Below are 25,351 nucleotides of genomic sequence, written 5' to 3'. Positions count from 1 at the left end.
TGGGGAAGGAAGGATTGTTTACTCTAATTCCTTTTGCGCGACGGTCGAGCGCCCCGGGAAAATACATTTCTCAATCGTTAGAAATAACACAAACCAACGAATATGATATTATCACAATCTTCCGTGGGGATATTTCTTTTGTTAAAATACAAAAATGACAATTATTTGGCTAAAGTGTAAAGAGAAACAGCAACAAAATGGTAATGAAACGGGGAGGGTTAAATGTACCTTTATTGAAAATATCTCAAATCGGTATGGGATACAGTGAGTGTTACACAAAAACCAACTTTGGGCGCCACACAATACTCTATTATCCTCTCTCGCTCTCTCTCTCTGTTTCTTCCTGCCGATGATTGCGCGGGGTCTTCGCCGTCATCTCTCCTTCCCCTTTCCCCCCTTCGGCGCTACTCTTGAGAGTACTGTCGTTCGAATTCTTCATCGGGCGGGCGCGTGTTTACTACTCTTTTCTCATCTGTTCGCGCTAGCATAATGCTGTCTGAGTCATAACTGTGTCTGGTGCTTGCTCTACTGCGTGTGTGGCGCGCTACAGCAGCCCGTTGCAGCCCGTTGCATGATTCGAAGCAGAGGATCAATATTTCGCCACAAACGCGACTTGAGATTTGCTTGCTAGTGCGAGAAGTGGGACTGTTCACTGTATCGTGCCACAGTATGTTTGCCAGTTTGAGACATTTTTACCTGATGCCGCCACCGAATCGAAATTATTCAACCGCTAATGTGTCGCCAATACTCTGGTACATACACACCCACACCGGGTTTCCTCCTCCAATCGTCTGTTGTGAAAAGCATAGATGGGGTGGTAGAGTACATTAAATGACCTTCTCCTCTTTTCATATACATTCTGTCCTGTCTTTGCATGTGGACACAAAGGATAATTCTGTTTTTGTTGTTGTTATTATACCAACTTCCATTTCACAAAGCTAACGGTCGTGTATAACAGCTCCCTTTGTGGAAGTGTTATACTACAAAGTAACAACATTAATGTACCATAAACCAAACCGTTTGTACGCGCGGTTTTAGGGCGATCCGTTAGCGTTAGCATTGTATAATTTTGCCTTAAAGCTTTCACGTTCAGCTAGGCAATAGGCAGACTAAACATAGGAGAAAACAAAAACTTACATTAAACATGTATTCATTCGATTGGAAAAATATAATGTAATGTGTTTATCGGGTTTTGCGGGCAAGCGACAAACCAACGCAACGATCCACAACACCACGCCAAGTCCGTACGTAGACCCGGAAATAGCGATAATAAAATAAAATTGATGACATAATTTGTTTGTTTGTTTGATTTTGTTTGTTACTATTATGTGTTCATACTTCCAGAGAACATCTCCTCTACTGCTCCACTCCACGCTTGCACCTGTGCCGTGTAACTACGTTGCAACACCTCCGCTTAAGGTTGCGCTTCCTAGCTTCCCCCTTAACCCCCTTTTGCATACACAGTTACGTTCATATTAAGTAAATGTTTCATAAGTTGTTGTTTATATCGTTTGAAAGATGCAATATAATTGATATCTATACTTTCACATAGCGTGTCGATGCTCGGGGCTCGATCTGAGGGGATGGGTCGATCATGGGAGGGATGAACGATAACATCCGCACCACACCCTACCGCGCATTCGTATGCGCCTCCACCAAGTGCCAGTGCCTTGCAGACGTCTCCATCCTTTGTCCATCCGGCTGGGGCGCTTTGCGGTGGGGCTTTTACATTTTAATAACAATATTCGATTCATATAATATAATTCTCATTACTTCTCAAGTGTATCATCATCTACTGTGTCAGATTTCTTTACTGTTTCACCTCAAACAGGCATGGAAGGGCTTTGCACGGCGATAGTTCGCCGAAGTGCAAATCCATCTGAAAACATTTTAATTCTCTTCTTTTGCTTGCGCTCCTCGTGTTTGTCTGTGAATTCTTCGTTCGTAAGCCCTTATCACTTTTCTCAATAAATGCTTGCACATTCATTGCGTTAAGATCGAGCTGCTCACTAATTAAACCTTGAACGTTCCTACCATCAAGCAAACTGTAGGGCAGAACAATAAGCTACCAAACTGAATCAATGATGAAAGTAATAGAATTTTTAAAAATTCCTAATTAGTGCAATCTATAAACTTAAAAAAAAGAAAATTAAACCCAAAAGACTGAAAGATTTTAGTGAAGGAATAATTTGCTACGTGAATGAACACGAAGGAACTGAGCAGCATCAACGAAAAGCCCAAGTAAGCCGAGAGTAAAGCCGTTCCATTTCTAAAACCCCTGTGTAGAGGCAGTTTTTGAGGCCAAAAAACAACATCTTGAAGAATTAATTAGTAAGTCTATAGGAATATTGCTGCCTGAGTAAATGCTTACTCCTCCGCTTTGCTGTCGGTTCTTTCTCTCTGCCTGTTTCAGCATGTGTGCTGCAGCTGCAAAACATATACCTCTATTTCCTCCTCTTCTGGCATATTTTTTACTGTTCAGGTCGATATCGTCCTCTTTCCTTAACCATTTAGATGTTGCTTTCGTCCCTTCCGTTCTTGCAGCGCCAGGGCCAGCTTTAGTTTGCCTACCATTTGTCACCTCATCGGTGAATACTATGTACAATTCTTACATGCATTACTTTGTCATAGAGCCACACTTTTACAATGATCTAAACAGTGCACAAAGTTAAATATTAACCCTTGCTTGCGTACCGTTGCTATTCTATCCGACAGCCAATCTTTCTGTGCCTAGTTGCACCCACATCCTACATGCCAATCCAATCCAACGTACGTGGGGGAGGGTTAGCAGATTCTTATGTGTATCTAATGGGAAACACCAGTCTGTAGTCTACCGGGTACTAATGTAGCAGAGACGTTGTATGCCGCTTCTTATCTGATTTAATAGTTTTTTTTTCACGCACTTCTACTTATTCTTTACACTTGCGCACGCTAGCATTGTTGCATCCGGTATGGATGGAATGAGGGAGATGACGAAATGTAGCTATCTTACCTTCATATCATACACATTAACTGACAGCAACGATCCATTCCCTTCCCGTCGGCCGGTGTTGTGTGTGTCCGTCATATTCGATAGAAATATCCATTCTATGTACTCCTTCTAACGATCCTTTGAATGCTATTTACAAATGATTTTTTTATCCTGAAACAAACAAATGTACGATTAATTTGTTTGCGCAGCGAACACACATTGTCCTTCGTAGTGAACGTACCTTGGGTTTTAGATGTAACTTGCATCCCTTCCATATTATTCAACCATGTAAAGTTTTTGTCAGTCGTTTGCTGTTACAGTTCGCACCATCCCGACGGCCGCCGGCCCTCTGCGTGTCTAAATTATCTTCATCTAGTTCTATTTTCGATGGTCGTTTGCACCATCCACATCTCCACCAGCAGCACCACCGCCTTGGCTCTCCGCCCTCGGTTAAGCAACCACAGCAGCAGCAACGGCGGTAGCTGGTACGGCGACGCTTCCCTTTGTCTGATCCTTACTACTAACATCACCAGCATCAGTAATCGAAGACCGCCCCCCAGCGGCAGGGGACGGCGGTTCTTCATTGCGGAACATCGCTTGGCGATGAGTCAGTCAAGAGCAGGCGACCTCGGCTGCGGACGCAGCCGGTGCCGAACTGTTACCGTTACTACTGTCGTTACTACCGCTACCGCTGTTGCTGTTGTTGGTGCTGTTATGTGGATTGCCGTTGGGGTTGGAGGCCGCCGCGGTCGCCGGATCGAACGAGCAGCTCTCGTCATCGAGCATGCCGCCTTCGGCACTGGACGGTGGCTCCTCGGCAGAGCTCGAAGGGGCAGCACTTTCATCCCTTTCGCCGTTCGCCGGCGAAGAGGATGCGGCGGAGGAGGTGGACAGTGTACCGGTGTCGCCCGGGACGGTGGCAGTGTTGGACACGGCTGTGGTGGTGGTGGTGGTAGTGGTCGTTTCGTTCCCTTCCATGCTTTGCGTTTCGGTGGTTTGTCCGGGCGTCGTCGACGTCGTGCTACAGAAGCTGCTGTTAGAGGCACCATCGAACTGGTACACATTGTTGCAGGCAGATTAAACGACAAAAAAAAAGCGGAGAACAAGAGTAAAGATAGTCGTAAAAAAGTTCCTCTCGGTTTAGATTCGGTGTGCGGAGGACAAATCTAAACGTTGCTACGAGTTGCTACAGCTATAATAAAAAAAGAACTAAGCTGCACTCACGGAATCGTTGCGTCGCTTTTTACTCGCGCTGCCATTGCTGCCCGCCGGCGATGCAGCGACGGGACTGGTCAAAGAGCTCGCCAGATCGCTTGATTTTCGTTTACGTGAACCAGCATCCGCTGGTGACGCCGAACCGTTGGAATTGCCACTGGCACTGGCCGTGCCGCCGCTGCTGCTGCTGGACTGTGTGTAGCTGTCGGAGATCTTTCGTTCGCGCTTCAGCAGATTGGGATCGAGGTACTGGGTAAGCTGCTTCCGTCTCACGTGCCTAGCCTCGATCTTCATACCATCCTTCAGCAGCTTGATGTGTACCTGTTGGACAGAGCACACCCCAAAAAAAAAGGTTTTAGCATACGGTGCATACGGGCAATGGGCCCCGAAAACGAAACGGTCCTTACCGCGTGCTTGTGTACGGAATCGGTGAAGCTTTGTATGCTCTCGGTCAGATCGACGTTCAGGTTCTCGGAGCGTTCAAACTCCAGCCCGATGAACCAGAGCGAACAGAATGGGGTCGGTTTACCGTCCGCCCCGTTCAGTGTGGTGGCCGAGTTTTGTTCGTGCTGCTCGTAGCACTTTGGGTTCACGTGCGCAAGATTGATGTGCTGGTTGCGCTCAAGGTTCTGGATGAGGTAACGTATTTTCGACTCCACCAGACCGCACCACTCCAAATGATCATCTGCATTGCTGGAGGTGACTAGCAATACGATAAAATGACGATACCTAAGGTGGGAAGGGAAACAAAAACAGGAAACAGATGTTGCAATCATTTCTGCGCATTTTGTCGAGCACAAACGCACAAGCAATCGGGCGGTAACGTACCGGTAAAAGAAACTCGGTGCCTCGAACAGCTTCTCCCACATCTGCTTGCCCATCATAATATCGTCCGTTATCTGCATGCCACGGTTGAACTCCATCAGCATCACCTTGCGCGTGGAGCTGGACACGTTGAATGTGGAATTTTGCTGCGGATACGCGGGCGTTATGATCGGCATCAGGTGGAACCGGTCCTGCACATTTACTCGCGGATCCCAAACCTAACATGCAATTTCGACGAAAGGATCATTTAGAGAGCTTAAATTGTGTAGCGTTGGTCAATTCCGCATGAACGAAAGCATACCTGGAATCCTAGGTTCACGTTGTCGGGCTGTTTGAGCAGAACCGGTTGGGGCCACTTCCAACGGGAGAAGACGAGGAAAAATTTATGCACCAGCGTTGCTGCCACTGCATTCGGATACAGCTGGCACGTTCTAGCGACCAGCATTGCCCAGGAGACACCTCCAAAGTAACCGAGCGAGTTGGAGTATATTCCATGTCCTGCAATTTTAGCACAAAAAAGGTAACATCAAAGAAAAAAACACCTCCATAACCGCACAACAACGAACTATCGCCGTCCAGTGCCTACTTACGCTTTGCCCACAGCTTAATTGTTCGCAGCGCCAGGCGAAAGTTGTCGATGTTAGGTACCAGCCGCAGGATTTCGTCCGTCACTCGGCAACCGTTCAGGCTGCGGACGGACTTTTGATCCAGGTTCTTCAGCAGCATGTCATCGCGCAGGTCGAAATTGTCGGGAATTTCCTTCAGCGCTAGCCGGGCAAACAGCAAATCGATCTCGATGCCGTCGAAATTCATCTTTATAACAGGTACGAACGCTTCCTCTACCGCCTAGCGAACGAAAAGGGCGTACGAAAAAAGAACACAAAAGGAGTCAAAATTACTGATGCTAGGATTCTACCCCTCCGCGTCGCAACACTACCCCTGTCGCACACTTACCCTACACTCGGTGACTTCCGGTTGCTGCTTCAACAGCTCGAAAAACGAACCGAAGTAATCGGCCCGCTCTATATTGCGCGGTGCCACGCACAGGGCATCAATGTCGGCCCCTTTGTGGTGCACCCCGAGCCGGTACGAACCGAAGGTGTAGATTTTGCCGCCCAGCTTTTCGGCCATCGCTTCCGGCATGTTCTTTGAAATCGATACATCCCGCACCCACTGCTTGACGAGCGTGTTCAGCTTGGCGAGAATTTCCATCCGATGGTTCAGTTCCTCCTCGGCCTCAAACACATTGAATGGTTCTGTAAAATAATAAAGACAATCATTCATTAGTTTTGGTTGAGAATTACCCACCCCCATTTTGTCTTATCTACCATTAGGAGTGAATTAAAGATAATGTTTGTTTGTTTCTTATCAGGCGCGTGCGTATCCCACCCACACCCCCGCTTACCTAAACTTTTTTCCAATTCCTTTGTTTTCTGTATATCCTCCGGCTTTGGCTCAGCCGTACTGATTGCTGACGTCATGCCGAGCGTTTTGGTGGCGGAACCGGAACCGCCGCCACCGTTGGACTGGGAGCGCTCGGAGTTCCACATCTTGCACGATGCTCACTTAGTGCAGCCTCTTTTAATGTTATGTTAAGACAATAGAAAACTAAATCACTAATTTGCGGTCACCGTTTCCGGCCCTTGGCAGGCGAGCCTCAGTTAGGTTGTCAGAATTGTATCGTCTTCATGCAGCACACGAATGTCCGTTGATATCACTTCATCAAAGTATCAATAAGAAGTAGTTCTGTCATTGAAAGCAGATAGCTAAAATTAGATAAAACATTTTTAGTTGCAGTAGGTAATACATTTTACCGATTATCTTACCATAACTCCATGCCAGTCTGGACAACTTAAAAAAATGTTTCCTCGCGAAACCAACACCACTAAGAAGTGCAAAATGTGTTACTTTTCCTTCAATTGCACACTTTTTCGATGCGCTGCGGAGTTGGCCAAAACTCCTCTCAACAACAGTTAGGCAGCAGCAGCAGTTTCTTCACATTCCTCCGATTTCAGAGCACCCGGATGGTTAGTGTTTTGCTTGGCTTCCGGGTCAACATCCGGGCTTCGGGGATGTTCAAAGCAGCAGTCTTTCTCACTAAATGTTACGGCCGATGAAGAAGATGGTGCGTTTTTTCGGTAGTTCTACAAGAGAAAATGAACACATGATCAGTGAAACGCTAAAGTAAAGCACAGAAACAAACAGGACAGCTGTGGCTATCACACTGTCCCGTAACGCTCGAAGCCGAAACGAACGGGTAAAACACATTGCTGCCCCCGGTAATGGGTCGCTACCCTGATGTAACCCAAGCCACTTTCCAATCCGAGTCGAATGGTGTCGTCATAACGACCACTCTCATTAGGCTGTGCGATTTAAAAAAAACGGCACACGGTAAGCCATATCGTTTCTCGGAAGGATGTTGTTCCAATTTTTTGTTTTCTTTGCTAGTCTTATCGCCTTGATTACGATCTTAGTAGGCGAACAATGCCGTGTCGTGCTCTTCTCCGTCGCACCATTTCCTACGGCACTTTGGCTGGCATTCTCACAAAGCCAACACCGTCTGCAACGCGCGTCCTCCTCCTGCGCGGCCGTGAAATGTTGTTCGATAAAAAAAAAACACACACACGCATACTCACCCGTAGGTCGCAAACACCACGTCGAACGGAAAATGAAAAGTCAGCTTCTTTTTCACCAGCCAACACTCCAGCCAGCGCAAAAAGAAACACCCCAATGACAGCTCCGGTTCCAGGGTGTGTTTGTGTTTGTGTGTGTATGAGGGTGAAAGAAAATTCGGGGTCATACACAGCTACACGGGTGCTGAAAGGGGTCGTCGTCGTCGGTGGATGGTGTACCTGCTGCGGGGCAGTTGAGTTTGTAGGCGCGGTACAGCGTAAATGCACGCAGCAAAACGGCAACGCGAACGAGGGGCGTTTATGGTCCACAAACCGCGTTTGCTCTGGGAAAAAAGCAACAACTGGATGGATGGAAAGCACACACCAGGCGAAAATGCTACGGCAGCTCGCGCAACGAGGGGATGCAGTGGGAGACGCGCATGAAAACAAACGGCTTTACACGGCTGGCGGTACGGCCCCCGGTCGGCTGTACGGGCAACCCTTCCACGGAGGCAAGCGGCGGCAAGGCGCGAGACGGTTCGCTTTCAAACAAAAACACGACAGGGAAAAAGGGAGAAAAGAAAACTTAAACGGAAACAATTCTCCCCCCCCACACACATACACACACACACACACACTTGCGCTACTCGTTCGGGGCTGTACGGCGTAGACCCTCTCTCTCTCTCTCTCTCTCTCTCCTTGCGTTTCACCACTTCACATTTCACACACTGCGAAAATGTGCATCTTCACGTGCTTTGCCCTTGCCACACACCACTATTGCACTAGATTGCAATCTAGTGCGTCCTCCAGTCTTTCTTTCCGCGCGGCCGATCAGCTCTTTCGAGATTTGGCAATGCTCACACACAGAAAAAGTCCAGCATCATCACGGTCGACGGCGAGCGAGTCCGGATCCTTCGCGACCAATCATTCGGCACCGAACGCGGAAACGGGAACGCTGGTCGCTGCTCGCTGGTAGGAACGCTGAAAACACGCTGCCAACACGCTGGACAGTTCCGGTTCGCGCACGGTTGGCCTACGATGGCTGTCGGGTAGGTGGAACTGGTAGAAATTACGGTATTTTCACTTCCTAGTGCCGCTTGCCAAGTCGCGAGGTACCACTCAACGCGCCGCCATTATTATTATTCTCATGAAACGTTCTGTTTCGCGTGAGTGCTGCACACAGTGACGCTCGCTGGATCGCTCCAACTGACAGCTGCAGGTCATCGCACGTGACATTAAAACATCGAAAGGAAATCTCGTCGAATTTGTGTTGATTTAAAATGACCGTTTTTTTTTTAACAATCAAATATTTATCTCAACGGAATAAAGTGTGTTAAAAACGTTTTATACGATGTAATTTACATCATTTTGTGCATTTTTTCTTCGGTAGAAATGGTCGCACGATTTAAAGATCAACAAACAGTCCAAAATATTAATGAAATTGTATAAGAAAAACTCTAATTAGTTAATGTTTTTGTTGGACAAGCAAATGATAGTTCTTGTACGACGAGGCTAAAGTCTTCAGAAATAACATTTAATTTATCACCGTCATCGTCAGACGATCGTTGTTCCATAGACGCATTACAGTGCGATGTAAATTAAACAACCAAAGAACCACCATTTCGATTCAAAGGACGAATAATGTATGCATTGCTTTATTGTTACACACTAGTATGAGTACAAATATGTTCATCGGATCATCGACTTTTGAGTGTAGTTAAGCTCCTAATAATTAAGAGACCGTTTTCGTAATCTGTTTCTCCATCCCAGCTGACCGGTAGGACAACCGAACAGCATTACTTAAAACAAACTGGACACATTGCGCCATTGGCTACAACATTGCTCTTCTTTGCCGCACCACCACTGCATGATGTACATTCTGTTTGAGAGAATATAATTGTTGACGCGTTTAAAAGCTTCCACAGATGCAGGTCCACGTCTGGTATTATATATATCTTAAAATGTTGAATAATTTGCATCATCGTTCAATATTACAAGTATTTGATTTTAACCCAATTTTAGCTACATAAATAACCTAGGACACAATCTATTTCTACTACTACCTAATTTATATGCTGCTCTATCCTTCCCTTTTTCCAGGTAAGTATACTCGCGATGCGATCGCGATGTCTTAGCCAGCGATGAGCGACGATACTACGAGTAAATCAACTGACCAGTTACGAACGTATATATGAATGCTATTGTAGAGCGTTTGTTTGTTCTACTGCTGTAATTTTCTATCCGTTTGCAGTCTGCTAAATCAAAGTAGAATGTTTAAAAAAGATTCTAAAGAACGTACAAGCACAAATAAACTAGAGGAAAACATTAATTTACAACTAAAAAGGCATTAAAAAAAGGGAATCTAATTGAGTTTAAAGTTGTTTTCAATTGGAGAACATTCTACGCAGCGACCATCGTCGCACGGTTGACTATTGCAGAGCTTCACAGTTTTTGCTAAGCATCGTTCTGCTGAGCCTGAGTAGGAGCAAATCAATCGGGGTACGATAAAGAGATACATAAAATACCCACATAGGCGTGATGGCGGGGTATGCAAAAGGAGGTTTTTAAAAAAGAAACAATCGTAAAACGGCGCAATTGGACTGGGAAAGTAAACGATGCTATGAGGTCACAAGGGAATTAAGACCATTCTCATACAATTTTGATCACACAGATACAACACATAAAAACTACAATTTTCACGTTTCCCGGCCACATCTGAAAGCATCATGCTAAAAGTTGGATTGCTTAGCTCTTTGCTTACGTTTAAAATAATTTGTTTGGCTTAACTATTCCTCCCACTGGTGTGCCTTTTCAAAGATGCACTCCCCCACTGTCGTATAGTATCATTCTAATCTTGTTTTTTCTTCTTTCTTCCTTTTGCAATTTTGCACTAACTGTATGCAACACTAAATATATATATATATATATATCGATGCCCTTTACACAAGTTTTAGGATGTAACTGCTGCCTTTTCAACATGCAGCAGGTTCGCCAGAAGCTGGTTCCTCTTCGGCGGTGTCATTCGATTGAACACTAGGCTCATTGTTTTGTTCCTGGCAGGGGGTGGGCATCGTCGGGGAAGATGAAGATGCTGCTGCAGTCTCATTGCGATCGTCTTCGGGCAGATCTTGTTGCTTTTCCGGATGGGAGTAGTCATTATCCTCATCCCGTACACCTTGTTCCATGGCAGACGAAGGAGCTGCTTGCTCCTGTTCTCGCTGCTCTTCGAACCGATCGTCCGCCGTTGCTCCGCCGAATTGCGAGCTATCTTCCTGTGACTGACATTGATTCATCAGCTCATCGGTTGCTTCCACTCCACGATTAGGATGATCTTGGCCACCATTATCGTCCCCTTGGTGGTAGTTTGTATTATCCTCCCGAGCATACTGGTCATTGCCACCCATTTCGTCGGGCTCCTCTTCCGGTTCTGGGGAGTACAGGATGGGCTGTGGCCTTTCGTCATCTGCATCATCGTTTCGGCGATGATGATTGCGCTGGAATCGTCGATCGCCCATGGCATCGCCGTCATCTTCGTGTCTGTTCAGCGGGACATTGTGCATATCTCTGGCGGTATCGTTTTCACTGTGTCGGGACTGGTCATCGCAAATCGCCATGTCGTCATTTTCCGATTGTCCTTCTCGGCGTTGCTCCTGCTGATCGTTCTCTTGCTCGTCATTTCCGCCCGAGTTTCTACGCTGGCGGTTGCTTGCTCCGAACTGTGTTTGCCGTCCGGTGGTCGGCCTATTGTTAGCATCGTCCCACGACTCGTTGTCATCGTCCCATCGGGCCGCAGCACCGGGGCGATTGCCTCCACTATTGCCACGATTATTGTTGCCTCCTCCGCGGGCATTATTGAACCGCTGTCCTCCTCCAGAGCCACCACCTTCACCCGCACTTTCATCGCCACTGCGCCAATTCTGTTGCCTTCCCCGTCCACGGTTACCTTCGTCGCGGTTGTTGCCTCCGTTGTTGCCCCGACCGCCCGCGCGATCGTTCCAGTTGCGACGATTGTTGGGGCCATTGTTGTTACCACCAGAATCGTAACCATTGCTATCTTCGTTGCGATCGAAGAAGCCACCCTGCTGCTGTTGCCGGTCTTCATTGAAAAACTGACCACCACGCTGTTGCTGTTGGTTGTTATTTCTTCCGAGCCGGTTGCCAAACATTCCGCCGCGTCCACCCTGCTGCTGGTTGCCGAACGGTCCATTGCGACCCTGGTTGCGCCCGGCGAGGTCGCCGTTTCCACCAGCCGCGTTGTTGTTGAACCTATTCTGCTGGAAGTTTCCGCCGCGTCGCGTAAAGTCTGCGTCCCGGTTGCCAAAATCTACACGGAAACAAGGGAATCACAATGAAAATACTGTATGAGAGTGTTTTTCATCCTGCAACTCTACTTACCGTCTCCATCATTGCCCACTCGCGCGAAGAGACGACCGCCGCCGACACCAACGCCCCCGGCGCGTTGCTGTTGATTATTGAATTCCAAAACGCCAGCCAGCTCCCGTAGCCGCTCCGACAGCGGTCGGTCGTCCTGCTGGTTGTTGCCGCCACCGGTGCCGCGGAAATTATTGGCTCCTCCGCGATCATTTCCACCGCCACCCCACCGGCTGCCCCGATCACCTCGATCGCGTCGACCACCACCATCACCGCCAGCTCCTCTTTCGAAGCCACCGCCTCGCTGATCACGGTCCCTGCTACGGTCGCTACCGCCCCGACCCCGAAGATTATCTCGCGCCTCGTCGCTGCCGTGCAGAAAGCCATCTCTCGCACCGCGACCACCTGCCATGTTCGCTTCGCCGTCGGCGTCATCGCTGCCTCCATCCAGCATGCCCCCGTTGTCGGGCATATTTGGTCCGGAACCCGGCATGTTTGGCCCTGCCGCCGAACCGCCAAAGAAACCAGCAACATTACCCGGTGGTCCCGGTTGGGGGCCAAGGTTTGCGGTCGGAGGCATCAACGGTGGCGGTGGCTGATTAAAGAATGCACCGGCACCCTGGCCACCGCCGACCATCGGGGCAGGGTTGGAAGTGTGTTCGTCCTCCATCTCGATGTCCATATCATCTGCGGACGATTTACTCATATTGGAGCTAGAACTCATCAGATTTGCCGCACCACCACCATTACCCATCATACCCGGAGCAGCAGATGAACTGGACGAAGGCGGCGGCGGAGGCAGCACACCGAAACCGCCCATCGGCAGCGGCGGGGGATTGCCTGGCATCATCATCCCTGGAGGGGGCACATTGATTCCCAAGCCAGGCACCATGTTCGGTCCCATCGGGATACCCATCGGAATTGGCAGTCTGAAAATGGAATAAACGAAACATTTCATAAATACATCCCATTCCACGCGTACTGATATAAAACTCGAACGATCACCGTACCTTGCCACTGGGCCCATCGGGAAGGGTGGCATTCCCATTCCCATCATAGCGGTTGGCGGTGGCTGACTTGTGTCGACCGCACTCAGTGGGAACAGAGACGGATTCAGCATTCCGGCGGCCGCAGCAGCTGCAGCTGCCGCCGCTGCCGACGACAGGTCCGAACCGTCCAGCTTCTTTAAGCCCATGCCCGGTGCCAAACCAAGGCCCATGGCTGCGGCGGCAGCTGCTGCTGCTGCTGCTGCCGATGGTCCGGCTGCAGCCGTTCCGCCTGCGGTCGATTTTTCCTTCATCCACTGTGGAATTGTATCCTCGTCGAACATGCCACCATCTTCGAGCGTTTCCAGATCCGTGCTGGGGCTTAACTTGGACCAGGGAATGTAGCTTACGCCCAGATCCAGATCCCAGTAGTCCTTCCATTCCTTGCTCTTGACGCCTTTGCCGGCGGCCCAAGAGATCGTGATGGTGCGCCCGTGCATCTTATGGTTCTTGAGGCTTTGCATGCACTTGAACGCATCCTGCCTCCGGTTCATGACGATAAACGCACAGCCCCTGGGCGGTATCATATCGATGCTCACGATGTCACCATACTTGCCGAACGTGTCCGATAGCTCCTCCTGCTGAACCAGCTTGGAGAGATGCCCGACCCACAGTGTCGTGCTGCAAACTGTTTTATGGTAGAAAGTAAGAAAAGGAGAATTTTTATATCAAATCTCGATCAGGCTGATAAAAACTTTATGTAATGTCTGAGCATCGTATGTAGAGCAGCAACAGCAGCGATGGATAATGCAGCAAAAAGTTCTTGTAAACCGATAGAAAAACATGTGGCGTTCATATTGAATTTTTTTTTTCAAATTAACTTTCTGTGGTTTGATTTCCTATTCGCATTAAAATGTCTGAGTTTCCCAAAAGGCAAAGGAAACTTTTCCAAAAAATCGAAAACGTTGTGCCAATTCTTGTACATTTTCACAACACTTGGCGTGTATGATTATACCAAATATTGAACCATGTCCCGTTTGAAAAAGTTATAATTATATCACCATTGCTCTAATAAACTCTCTAAATGAAAGAAAGAAATTGTCAAATGACTGTTTACAAAAGATTCATAACTGTTTTGAAGTTTTTCATCCCTACACCCATTGGTGCTCATTGACATGAAAAAAGTCAATGAGTGAAGAAAAGTGTTTTGAATTACTATCAAAAATAAGATGATCAACATGTGAAACTTCAGCACATATTCAACAGGATCAAAATGATCTGGCGACACTGAATTTCCAACCATCGCGGTAGAACGCTAACCAACATTTTTGAATTGTATGTTGTCGAGTCAACTCAAAAAGGTCACATGTAGTAACAATAAAGCAATGATTCCCTTCGAAATGGGTGTGTAAAAAGCGTTTCAACCCCTATGGAAAAGCCAGCCAAATTTAGCAATCATAAGCCAATAACCAAACACACACACATACGCGCGCGTAGCGTAACCGGAAATAACGATTGAATGTAACAGAACGACGAAACACACAGCTGCCACGCGGAAATGCTGCCGTAACACTATTATCAGTTAATTACACTGCACCACCGTCACATACACTAGACACACATCCTTAGCATCCTAAGGACATCCACTGTGTATCCTGCTGTAGTTGCTGTCACCATCTCCATGATCATTCTATCGCACACACTCGGACTTTTCGGACTTTCTGATCGTGGATCTCCTTTACTCAGGGTGGTCTTTGAAGTGGTCCACTATGCGCAATGCCACACAGCGAAGCCCCAGTTCCACGACCATCGCTGCGCTGTTGCTGCTATACACACACGAGATGTCGACACTTCGAAGCACCCCTGTGACCTCCTCCAACGCAGGGTCGTTGAATCATCCAGCGCCCTTACCACTCAGGTGCTCTTTTTTCATCTCCGGCAAACCCTTCCGTTTGCGCTCCCGCTCATGTTCCTTCTCCCGTTCCCGATCCTTGGCCGACGTGCCACCGCGATCGCGGGACGAACGCCTGCGGGACGATCTTGGCGAAGCTGACCGCGAACGGGAATGCGAACGACCGCGACGTCCGCTGGTTCCACCGCCCCGACGATCGCGCGGTGATCGGGATCTGCTTTTACGCCGCGACGAGGACGACGATGATTTGTAGCGATCGTTGTTGCCACTTCCACTAGCGGTTCCACTGCCTCCCAGTCCGATGCCTCCGCCGCGGCTGCCACCAACCGGTATGGGATCTCCCAGGATCTGGATGGTTTGATAAATAGAGAGAGAGGAGAAAGAGTGTTTGTGTTGCATTTGCAGCCCATTTGCAATAGATTGCCCGGTGTGCCATGTCACGATCGCATCATTCACACAGCCATGCAACAAAACGTAGAGAGAGAGAGAGAGAGAAAGAGAAAGACAGAAAAGAAAAAAGAAAAATGGGAAGAAAAGATATCGTTTAAACATGTACATCTCCCGTGCATTTCCGCAGCGCAGTATCGTGTGTCCGTTCTATTCAATCGTCTGGACGCGAGGTTGTGTTCGATCTCTAACAGAGACTATGTTTTAACTTGTTGACTTATTGTCTTATTGACTGTATAGACTATATTGGCTTTTCGGCTTTTTGGCTTTTTGGCTTTTCCATTTAAAACGGTTCCCATCTGATTTCTTGTTGGCATTATGTTGAAGCAATCGAATACCGGTAGTAATGATGAACAAGGGTACAATATTTCAATCCTATTCAACTCGAATAGGAAGGAACTTACCGTACATCCAACGTTGACACACTCTTCCCATTGCGCTTTACGATACCGCTGGACTCTTCCTTCGGCCAAAGGAAGGGTCCAGCAGGTTTGGGTTCCGTGTGTTTTAAGGCGCCAATCTCACCGCAGTCATTTTTTAACCCTACCTTTCGTTGCTGTCGCTCGCCTTTTTGTGATCGTTTCCTCCGTTGGTCGATGAATAAATGTGTTTTTTTTTTTGGCATGCCACATATAGTTACAATAATCTAACAGCGTCTTACGTGACGGCAATTTTACATCATATAAAATTCGTTATGATCATTTGATCTTGCTTGGATATACGTTAATGGCAGATGAATTAGGTTTGTGCATAGTCGTACAATTGGCCAACGTATGGCTTAGTAAAATGCATATTCGCTCGAATTTTTACATCAGTTTAATAATAGTGGAACTTTTAGATGCTCAATCTCACAAAATGTCAGCATTGGGTGAATAGTTTAAAACAATTAAAAAAGCTCAAATCTCCTATTTTCGAGTAAAAATAATCACAAACTGATTTTATCTTTGATTGAAAATGTGGGTTGGCATTGAATTGGGTCTGCTTGTGCCTTGTTATTAACATAATAAAATCTTAATTCTCTTTAAAAAGCAAAAATGCTTCGAAATGAATATCATCTAATCTTCAATGTTCATCAACCGCCGTCATGCGTTTAGCATTCCACAATGAATGGAAGATACATCTTAATTGTTGTACAAATTCAAGATTGGCACATACAAAAATACATTGCATAATTATTTTGATTGAAACGATGAATCATTGCATTCACCACAAATAGGCCACGCGTTTCGATGGACAAATCCAAAATGCCTTTGCTGCATTGCTTGCATTCTCATACGAAGAACAGAAACGGAGAACGCTACTATCTACTGTCTGTTAATGATAATCGTTATAATCACCTCAACTCCTGTTATTGAGACGTCGTTATCAGTATCAACATCCTTCGAGTGACCTAGATCGATGGTAGAGATCGATAGTGTGCAGCGCAGATCCAGCAGCGAACCGAGATAGTGGGAGAGACAAAAACACACAAAAAAGAAAGAACAACACAACCATAATTAGCAACATTGTATTGGACGGTGGCTCTGCAGATTGTTGTTTTTGCAACTGGCAATGCTTACCGGCATTTACATCAATCGGTGGCTGCCGACTAAGATCGCACTCGTTGGCGAAGGGTAACTTCATCAGGACGCTGGCAAGATGCTTCTCGAACTTCTCCTCCTTCAGCATCATTTCCGACAGCTTCGTTTGCTTCTCCTCCTGCTGCTTCAGCTTCTGCAGGTTCTGCAGCTGTTTCAGCACGTTCGGGTCGGACAAAATCTGCGCAATGTTGCCGGCGGGCACCTGCGACAGATCGGGCATACCGGCGTTTGCCGGTAACGGTACCGATGGCGAGTTCTTATCGTCGTCATCATCGCTGCCGTAATCGAAGTCCAGCAGCTTCTTGTTAAACTTCACCTGATCCTTCGACACTGCGTTGGCTTGATCGCCGGACGTTTGACGCATCAGAATTTGCTGAAATTGCTGCAGCTGCCGGATGGTGGACGGGTCGAGTTGTTTCTGTGAATGATTATGTGCCCGCCACCCAAAAAAAAGCATAGAAAAAGAAGATATCTCGTAAGCTTTAAACTACACACTTCGCTGGTGCTGGGGGCAATGGAATGGGTTGTTTTGTCTCATTACCGTTTCGCCCATCTGCAGCTGACCGCCGTGGTCATCCATGCCACCACCCATCGAACCTCCTACCGGCGAGTCGTGTGGCAGCCCGCCCGGGTTCATCCCGTTCGCCCCCGCCGCCTGCTCCTGCAGCACCTGTGCATTGTACTGCTGGTGGATCGGGTGGTCCGGATTCGCGAGGTCAAACAGCGGTTGGATGACTTCGGGCAAAAAGACCATGTTCTTCTGCCAGAGATTTAGCACCCGGATAATTTTGCTCTACATGAACATGAAAAAAGGTAGTTAAAAGCGTGATGCAGGCGTGATGCAGGCCCTTACATTGACGCTCACCCTCGAGCGCGTCGGTTGCCATGCGGCATCCGCAGCAGGCTACGAAATGACAACCACACCGCTTGAGCCACACTTACCTTATCTTCGGGCGGGCAGCGAAACAGATGCGCAAACGTGGACTCCATGTTGCGTGCAAACCGCGGTGCGAACACATCCTTCTCCGGACCGAACTGATGACGCGATTGGCGCACAATCGAATCGATCACGTACAGGCCGGGAATCTTGTATTCGCACTTGCACTTCTGGATAAACTTTTCCACACTCTGCACCACATGCTTGTAGAACTTGATCGCCTTCATTGCACTGCGGGTAATCGAGGCCATTTTGGCCTTCGATATGGGCGGCTTCGACTCATAGAGCCCGGACAGCTGTAATGGCATACATTTGGGGCAGGGATGGAAAACACTCGATTAATAGGTTGATTTTGGGTAACATTCAACAACTGCACAGGGCCCACGCTTCCAAACAACAAACTCTCCTTTGACCTCCATCGTCATCACGCAGGGAGGGGAGTAGTTTGACGCTTGGAGCAAACAAAAAAGGGTCATTTGGCACACTACAAATCGGGCAGGGAAACACTATAATCCGGCTGCGGATATCGATCACGCACTTCAGCACATTAGGAAAGGATTTACACCCTTGCAATCAACAGAGTTAATGACCTTCTAATGACAACAACAGTCGTCCGTCGCAGACTGCCATTTTCACGCACTTTAATATGATATTCGAAGGGTTTTTTGTTCATAGCGCTTATCAAATGCATTTTTGGCACCAGCGAACCTTGCCCAACTCGGCCCTTTGCACGGCACAAAGTGGACACGACCCACAGCACACTTCGCTTCCCCTCCGCTCCACACACACACACACACACACTGGACCGAAATCTCACCTCCTGGTTGAAGACCCGGACCGTCTCCATGCTGGTTGCTTCTATTGACGACGCCACGGTGATGGATTTTCTTCAACACTTCGCACAACAAACCAAAACGTAACCCAAAGGGAACCACCGCACGGATTCTACCACGACGTAGCAGCAGCTGCCATGAACACTTGTCGTCGAATCACCCTCACGGCATCAATGGCCGTCTTTTCGGGCAGATTATTGAACAGCACGGTACACTCGGGCGCACGAAAGCAGTGCTATCCGGTGGAAGGTTTTCACTTGGCACAATAAATCACTAGCCGTTAGTGTTGGGCGCGTGAAAACGGATTCCAAGCAGCGAAAAGGGATTCGTTCTGCTCGGGGCAAGCGAGCGTAAGCACGGAATTTTTCAAAATGGCTACCCCCGTGGTGTCGCTCTTCTGGGAATTGGCAGAAGAAAAAAAAACGGCTCGCCCGCTGTCAAAATTGTGACAGCCTCTTTTGACAATCGATAAGTTTGCATTTTCAACAGTTTTTTTAAATAAATTTTAAATTTTAAGTTCTGCAACCAAAAAAGTCCTCTCCTTTTGGTTTAATCTCCAAAATGCAGCAAACAAAGGGCATTTTTTGCACCATTTTCCTGCCACTCATCAAAACCGACGAAAACTACCGGCAGAATGTAACGCAACCTCGCGTAACGCTTGCCAAACGTCAAAATCGGCCCGTAACGCCTTGAGCAGGATCGTCGCACAAAGATGGCGTACTTTTCGATGTCAAAGCAAACGACAGAGCGGATGGCGTCGGGTATCGCGAAAGTTTAACGCAATTGTTGCGGAAAAATACTGCTAAAAACGAGCTAAACTATTCGCGTTTTGGTCGGGAAAAGCAGCGCTCAAACGTTGCCGTGTGCGTCGGAACGCTTCGCACAGAAAAAGAGGTAATAAAGCAAGTCTCTCTGTACGGCACAGTTTTGTTTGCTTCCGTCGGTGCAAGAGTGTGGTTATTGTTTGTGTTTGTGAAGCGATGAAAAAGTAATGCAAACGATGCATTCGATCGATTTTACCCGCGTTGCGTAGTGATAGCATCCGGTAGCTAGCGGAAGAAAAAGCCAAAATGTATCCGCGAGCCGAGTATGGAAGTGAAAGACGCATCGTTCCGGTCGACGATATGGTTCGGTTGCTCGGTTTAACCCTTCTCCGGTGGTTCGCCTTTGCGCCGGGTTGAGGCAAGCGTGCTGCTGCCGGAAAGTGATGCAGCTTGCTGCGTAGTACAGAAATAGGTCAAAGCCAATCGGAAGAAGATTGCTTGACACTGTTGACCCGGTGTACAGAGTGCGTGCAAAGTGGTGCATCGTGCCGTTGCATCGAAGTGCACTGCAACAAGCCCGGTGACCGTACGGTGTGCAAGCACGGAAAGGATTCGAAAAGCTCCTCTAGTGACCGTCGTCCGTCCGTTCGTTCGACCGCCCGTCCTTTCGTTCGTCCTTCCGTTCGTCCGCCGGTCCGTCCGTTCGCGTCAGCTATCGAAAAGTCGTCGTCCGCTTATCTTGAACCGCGCTCGGGTGCGATGAATTCGTCTGTTGATCTCGGTATTCGCTGACAAAACACTCCGCCGCCGGGATCTGTTCGGAAAATCTCCTTTTGCTTACGTTATTTTCGGCATTTCGGTTCGCGAAATAAGCTAGCATCGGGTCATGCAAAACGCAAACATGCCGCGACATGCTGTTCGTATCGTCGTAACATTTGCGACGGATTCGCACGGTTTCCGGTTGCGCGATTCTAGAGGAGCTTTCACTGTCCTGCACCTTCCCGCAGAAGCACTAGATGTAGTCGATGTTGGGCGCTGTTCGGAATGCCTTTTTGTGTGTGCAAGCGGATGAATTGGAAACGTCCGCCATGCTAGCCTGATCTGTAATTTCCTCTCAACATTGTCCGAGACGTGATACTAATTCTACTTGCTTTTCTTGTTTTATCGCCTCGCTTCATCCTTCATCTTAAGACTCGCACGAAAAAACCGTCCCACAATAACATAAACACACACACACTCACTCACTCTACGCCCGCTCCACCTAAATGTCCTGCATCTGTGGATCGCATGGATTCGGTGGCTCGGTGTAGTGCGTAAACGTAAAACGTGGGTATCAGCAGAAGAGTGGATTGCTTTGATTAGCATACCGGCAGACCGAAGAGAAACATAAAGCAAAACAAAAAGCAAAAGCTCCACAACCGCGCGTGTGCTACCGTGGTGTTGTTTTTACGGACCGGTACTTGTGTGTCCGCAGCCGCGAAACGATGTCATTACGCCGGCGCGATTTAAGTCCTCCGCCGCGCGGTCCGGGAGGCGGTGGCCCACTCGGTGGCGGCAGCAAACTTCGCATGGATCGAAATCCCAGCCGGGCGAAGATAACTGGTGAGTGTTACAATTGCTTAACCTACACTGAAAAGCGGAAGTGGAATGCTAAAAATCTATGTTCTATTTCCGTAGATCCAAGCCACCCAGCCGGCAAGCGGAAGGAGATTGATATGGTAATGAAGAAGGCCCGCGCCTTTCCGAATGAAACCTGGGACAAGAAGCTGCTGGAAGTGGAGGAAAAAGATCCGAACCGTTGGCGCCATACGGGCTACAAAAAGCTGTACATCGAGGACGATCCGAGCAGCTCCGACTCGGACCGTGGGCCGGGCGGTGCCGGCGGTCGCTATGGCAACGGCAGACGCAGCCGTTCGCCTCGATCGCCGCGCCCGCCTCATCGACGTTCGCCGTCGCCGATGCTAGCGATGCGCAAGCGGCACATGTCGCCGCATTCGCCGGTTCCGATGCGGCGCCGTTCGCCCTCGCCGTCACCGATCAGCCGGAAACCGCCACCGCCGGAGCTGAAGCGGCGACCCCGGTCTCCGTCGCCGCGAATGCGCCGCAAATCACCGATGGGTGGCGGCATGATGCGTCGTCCCCTGTCGCCTGGTGAAATGCGCAGGCGACCGTCGCCACCGCCGGGTATGGGGCCGGAATCACCGCGCAGGCCGCCCCGCCGCATGTCACCACACCTGGGGCCTCCACCCTCGAAGGGTGGCCGTCTTCCGCCGGTACCACGCTCGAAAAGGCCTCCCTCGCCTCCGCCAAGGGTTAGTAATGTTTGGTTTTTGCTGCTGAGTCGCAGCTGCAGGTTTGATCATTAAAATTTAACGAAATTGTTATCGACATCGTTGCATACTCCGTATGAAATCAATGATTTTAGTTGTCATATTTGGTCCTGGTTAAGATTGGACTGGTTATTCCATTTGCAAATAATTTAATTGTGTTTCCCCCTGTACCGAATGTAGATGAGCCGATCGGCATCCATGAGCAGCTGTTCCGACGATTCCTGTTCCGGCTGTTCGGTCGACGATCATCGCCGTCGACGTCGCCGTTCTAGGTAAGTAATGGTAGACCGCGAGCGAGATGGCAAAAGCAATCGTGTAGTTCTGCAAATGTCGGACTAAACGAATTTCACTATCCTACCGTATTCAATGCGGGGTAAACCTCGGTGCGTCGTAGTTCGTGCGAATGCCGGAAGTTCTAGTTCTTATTCCTATGATTCAATACTCATGCAACTTCCTTGCACAGATCTCGGTCGTTTTCCAATCCGCGCCCGCGCGTTCGTTCGCCGCCGCACAACAACGGTTCAAAAGGCCTCCGCCGCGAAGGTCTCGCAGGAAGTCACGAAAGTCGTCTGCGCCCGATGAGTCCACCGCCAGTCGATCCACGGCGTAAGCATCTGCCGCCACCGCCAGAACCCCTGCCAAAGGGTCATCGCGTTCCGGAAAAGGTAGGTTGTATTTCGGTTGCAAACCTTTTTGTCTATCAGTTCGTTAATTTTATGTTTTGCCATGCTGTGTCCGCAGCCATCTCGTGAGCATCGTCCATCTCGCTCGATTCCACAGCCGCTGCCAGAGCAGCGATCACGGCGCCCGCAAACACCGGACTCGGATCGTGCTCTGTCCCCACCGAAACGCTCCAAGCATGGAGCCAAATCGTCCAGTTCCGGTCCCGTGCCAGAAGATGCACGACCATCGAAAGTACGTCCATCGAAACAACGGCTACCACCACCGTCCTCGGACGTGCTGGGCGCGAACGGTCACGATGCAGCCGTATCAGGTGCGGCGTCCTCATCGTCACAAACCGCACATCCCGCAGCATCATCGAGCTCATCCGGCACGGGCCACAAGAAACACCATAAGGACAAGAGTGCGGAAAAGCTGCGCGCTCGGGTTAAAATAGAAGGTGAACCAAAGCGCCGGTCCAGACCCCGTTCGCCGTCGAGCGGGTCGGAAGAATCGAGCAGCAGTGAAAGCTCGCTGCCCCGCTTTACGGCCACCACCCGGATGACACTTTCGGAGCGCTTCGGTAAGATGGCGCAGTGGAGCGTCGACCGGTCGAACATGGAAAATATGCGCATCACCAAGAACTCGGCCGGCGGTGATCTGAAAGTGATGATCGAGGAGGAGCTCGAAGCACCACCGACCCGTTACACGTAAGCATTACACGCACCGCGGACCGCGCACATGGAAACAAACCATTCTAATGGCATATGTTCAAAACATTGCTGACCTGTGATAAATATTTGTTTTTAATTTTTCTGCTTTGTGCAGCTATTCACCTGCCCCGGCCGGTCACTTCCCGGAGGAGCTGATGACTACTGGACCGAGCGGTCTGTCATCGTGGGACGATGTGCGGGTGCGCTACGAATACTACAAGGGTCGCGGATATTTGCGCGATCTCGATCTGCAGGACTATGTCAAGTGGGAGGAGTGGTGGTACAAGTACCAGGAATGGCTCAAACAGGAACGCTACTACGAGCTGTGGGAACGTTCGCAGATGAGCCGCCGCCGAAAGAAGATTCCCATTTCGCAGCGATTAAACTAGAGTGTAATTAATCAATCGTAGCGACACAACGACAAACGTATGTTAACTGGAAAAAGATGTTTTTTAGGAAGAAATAATCAGTCGTTGATCAAAACACACTCGTCGCTAAACGCGGATGAATTTCGAAGGTAGATTTTCGTAACCTTTCCGAGCATCATTAATGTACTATACAAAATATTTCATTTATTTTATCTATTTAAACCATTAATAAGAGTTTAGCGTACTTTTGTAGTACAGTTTGATGCCGGAGTGATGCGTTTGGTATATTTTTCTCTTCAATAGCTTGTTTGTGTTGGAACTTTTCTTTTTTACCCCAAAAGAAACCTTGATAGTATAGTGCAATTGTGACGAATTCATTTTCATATTTACTTCTATTTCTGTTACTCTTCGATTTATTTACGAGCTTTTCTATTCGTTTGTGCAGCGCAGAATTTAGTTCAGGAATCACACAGAACAGAACTTACACGGTACCGAAGAGTACAGTGCTATCTTCCCTTATCACAGGCAAACCGTTGGTAAAGTATGAAGAACTCCTTTATCTCAGTAAATTTAACATTACACTTAAAGCTGTAATAGCCGGAACGTAAAACAAGCAAACATGTTTTAAGAGCAATAGATGTGTGACCTCAGTTCTCCAGTTACGGCGAGGATCTTATTTAAGCAATGTCGATGTGCAAATCAAGAATAGATTTTAAACACACATACACACAAAATAAATCCACTTAATTGTATGCCTTCATTACAGAAGTTCCGTTTCGGGTTTTATCAAAATTCGTCGTGGCTTTTTTTTGTTGGAAGTGATTTATTTCCACTCCAGTTGCAGTTCCATTTGTTTGGTTACATACAATTTCCTAACATTTTCAAACAACCCACGCTGGTAGGGGGGTACTTGCTGTGACGCGCTTCACTCTCATTGCGCCTTGCCCAGCGCTTCAATGTGCTTCGAAATGTCCTCGGCGGTGGCGTTTGTTAGCGTGACAGATTTCTCTTTTCCGAGTTCTGCAAAGAAGTAAAGATACTGCATGAAGTTCACCGCGCACACATAAAGCACTGCTATCAGCAGCACCGTTGCGAGAATACCGTACCGTAACGTGCCCAGAGCCTCGGCTGCACGCCGCTGCACTCGCGCACCAGTATCGGTAGGGACGGATTGTCCCGCTTCAGCTGAACGTAGCGTGTGTTGACGAAATCGCTGCAGAGCGCGAACCGTGGAAAGAGAACGAAACACAAATAGGATGCCAGCGCCGGTGAACGATTGTGTAACAATATAGGTCTTCCTTCACTGGCAGGAGCGGGTTCCGTGGCCATGTTTACTTACCGTACACCCTTGGATTCTTCGCCAGTTTGGCAGAGGTGCAGCCGCAGCTCCTTGACGGAGGGGTTTAGTCGCGCAAAGCGCAGCACGGACAGCCTCATCTTGGTTTTATTTGCGAGAGTTCTACCGAATAAGTTATCCGCGACGACCGAGTGGAATCACGCACCGAAGAAAAACAAACCTTGCGACAGGGGGATCTTTTTTTCTGACAGCTGATTTGAACGGTCCGACACATTTGACAGTTCGAAACACAACGGTCGAAGATGATTTGGTTCGCAAAAGGATGTAAAAAATGTTATTTTCAACGGGTTTGCACAGTTAATGATAGTCAATTATTATTTTTATATGCAAATTGTTCAATTATGATAATAATTAGCATTGCCCTTCTGTTTGCGCACAAGAAAAATTGATCTGAAGAAACGCGATTGTCCAACTGTCAAACAACAAACATCCGACAAACAGGAAAATATATTTTTTTGTAATAACGTTTT

The 25,351-nt window shown here is 48.3% G+C and overlaps 4 protein-coding genes across 10 annotated transcripts; 1 reads left to right on the top strand and 3 right to left on the bottom strand.

Moving 5' to 3' along the window:
* Positions 1 to 201: 201 nt before the first annotated feature.
* LOC120908578 (poly(A) polymerase beta) lies at positions 202 to 8,778 on the bottom strand. 4 transcript variants are annotated; one of them, XR_005741153.1, is made up of 12 exons: positions 7,648 to 8,778; positions 6,838 to 7,155; positions 6,417 to 6,777; positions 5,966 to 6,267; positions 5,602 to 5,857; positions 5,313 to 5,509; positions 5,015 to 5,229; positions 4,594 to 4,915; positions 4,196 to 4,507; positions 3,213 to 4,024; positions 697 to 3,142; positions 202 to 627 (listed from the first exon to the last, which is right to left on the bottom strand). XR_005741153.1 is itself a non-coding variant. In XM_040319746.1 (10 exons), the coding sequence occupies exons 3-10, from the start codon at positions 6,559 to 6,561 to the stop codon at positions 3,584 to 3,586; spliced, it is 2,190 nt and encodes a 729-aa protein (XP_040175680.1). In that variant the 5' UTR covers positions 6,562 to 6,777; positions 6,838 to 7,155; positions 7,648 to 8,778; the 3' UTR covers positions 3,212 to 3,583. The 4 variants fall into 4 exon arrangements, 1 of the variants encoding a protein (XP_040175680.1); XR_005741152.1 differs by having other exon boundaries at positions 202 to 1,109; positions 2,993 to 3,142; XR_005741151.1 differs by having other exon boundaries at positions 202 to 3,142.
* Positions 8,779 to 9,243: 465 nt separating this feature from the next.
* Positions 9,244 to 19,090, bottom strand: LOC120895265 (SR-related and CTD-associated factor 4). Of its 3 annotated transcripts, none has more exons than XM_040298435.1 (10): positions 18,674 to 19,090; positions 17,862 to 18,152; positions 17,461 to 17,712; positions 16,899 to 17,337; positions 16,677 to 16,729; positions 14,892 to 15,240; positions 13,005 to 13,668; positions 12,745 to 12,923; positions 12,019 to 12,681; positions 9,244 to 11,947 (listed from the first exon to the last, which is right to left on the bottom strand). In XM_040298435.1, exons 1-10 carry the CDS (start codon positions 18,701 to 18,703, stop codon positions 10,596 to 10,598), a joined length of 4,272 nt encoding a protein of 1,423 aa, XP_040154369.1. In that variant the 5' UTR covers positions 18,704 to 19,090; the 3' UTR covers positions 9,244 to 10,595. The 3 variants fall into 3 exon arrangements, with proteins under 3 accessions (XP_040154369.1, XP_040154370.1, XP_040154368.1); XM_040298436.1 differs by having other exon boundaries at positions 12,754 to 12,923; XM_040298434.1 differs by having other exon boundaries at positions 12,019 to 12,923.
* A 304-nt stretch (positions 19,091 to 19,394) lies between these two features.
* LOC120895267 (serine/arginine repetitive matrix protein 1) lies at positions 19,395 to 24,292 on the top strand. Of its 2 annotated transcripts, XM_040298437.1 has the most exons (7): positions 19,395 to 19,583; positions 20,645 to 21,055; positions 21,131 to 21,765; positions 21,964 to 22,055; positions 22,247 to 22,448; positions 22,525 to 23,153; positions 23,272 to 24,292. In XM_040298437.1, the coding sequence occupies exons 2-7, from the start codon at positions 20,938 to 20,940 to the stop codon at positions 23,543 to 23,545; spliced, it is 1,950 nt and encodes a 649-aa protein (XP_040154371.1). In that variant the 5' UTR covers positions 19,395 to 19,583; positions 20,645 to 20,937; the 3' UTR covers positions 23,546 to 24,292. The 2 variants fall into 2 exon arrangements, with proteins under 2 accessions (XP_040154371.1, XP_040154372.1); XM_040298438.1 differs by having other exon boundaries at positions 19,395 to 21,055.
* Positions 24,293 to 24,327: 35 nt separating this feature from the next.
* On the bottom strand, positions 24,328 to 25,068 carry LOC120895268 (NADH dehydrogenase [ubiquinone] 1 alpha subcomplex subunit 2). The gene is made up of 3 exons (XM_040298439.1): positions 24,864 to 25,068; positions 24,631 to 24,737; positions 24,328 to 24,544 (listed from the first exon to the last, which is right to left on the bottom strand). The coding sequence occupies exons 1-3, from the start codon at positions 24,959 to 24,961 to the stop codon at positions 24,456 to 24,458; spliced, it is 294 nt and encodes a 97-aa protein (XP_040154373.1). The 5' UTR covers positions 24,962 to 25,068; the 3' UTR covers positions 24,328 to 24,455.
* Between the last annotated feature and the right edge of the window lie 283 nt (positions 25,069 to 25,351).

Source organism: Anopheles arabiensis, chromosome 2, assembly GCF_016920715.1.
Source record: "Anopheles arabiensis isolate DONGOLA chromosome 2, AaraD3, whole genome shotgun sequence".
Lineage (NCBI taxonomy): Eukaryota > Metazoa > Arthropoda > Insecta > Diptera > Culicidae > Anopheles > Anopheles arabiensis.
Note: the sequence above shows the minus strand (reverse complement) of the source record. Positions and strands in the feature narration are given on the sequence as shown.

Bases quoted from the DNA above. Each gene is read 5' to 3' on its own strand.
- LOC120895268 (XM_040298439.1), bottom strand. From the start codon at position 24,961: ATGAGGCTGTCCGTGCTGCGCTTTGCGCGACTAAACCCCTCCGTCAAG. The intron at 24,738-24,863 runs GTAAGTAAACAT...CGCGCTCTGCAG, and splicing joins GAAGAATCCAAGGGTGTACG to CGATTTCGTCAACACACGCT. The intron at 24,545-24,630 runs GTACGGTATTCT...ACTTCTTTGCAG, and splicing joins GAGGCTCTGGGCACGTTACG to AACTCGGAAAAGAGAAATCT.
- LOC120908578 (XM_040319746.1), bottom strand. From the start codon at position 6,561: ATGTGGAACTCCGAGCGCTCCCAGTCCAACGGTGGCGGCGGTTCCGGT. The intron at 5,510-5,601 runs GTAAGTAGGCAC...CTAAAATTGCAG, and splicing joins AATTAAGCTGTGGGCAAAGC to GACATGGAATATACTCCAAC. The intron at 5,230-5,312 runs GTATGCTTTCGT...ATTGCATGTTAG, and splicing joins ACGTGAACCTAGGATTCCAG to GTTTGGGATCCGCGAGTAAA.
- LOC120895267 (XM_040298437.1), top strand. From the start codon at position 20,938: ATGTCATTACGCCGGCGCGATTTAAGTCCTCCGCCGCGCGGTCCGGGA. The intron at 22,449-22,524 runs GTAGGTTGTATT...CTGTGTCCGCAG, and splicing joins GTCATCGCGTTCCGGAAAAG to CCATCTCGTGAGCATCGTCC. The intron at 23,154-23,271 runs GTAAGCATTACA...TGCTTTGTGCAG, and splicing joins GCACCACCGACCCGTTACAC to CTATTCACCTGCCCCGGCCG.
- LOC120895265 (XM_040298434.1), bottom strand. From the start codon at position 18,703: ATGGAGACGGTCCGGGTCTTCAACCAGGAG. The intron at 17,338-17,460 runs GTAATGAGACAA...AATCATTCACAG, and splicing joins AGCTGCAGATGGGCGAAACG to AAACAACTCGACCCGTCCAC. The intron at 11,948-12,018 runs GTAAGTAGAGTT...GTTTCCGTGTAG, and splicing joins AGTGGGCAATGATGGAGACG to ATTTTGGCAACCGGGACGCA.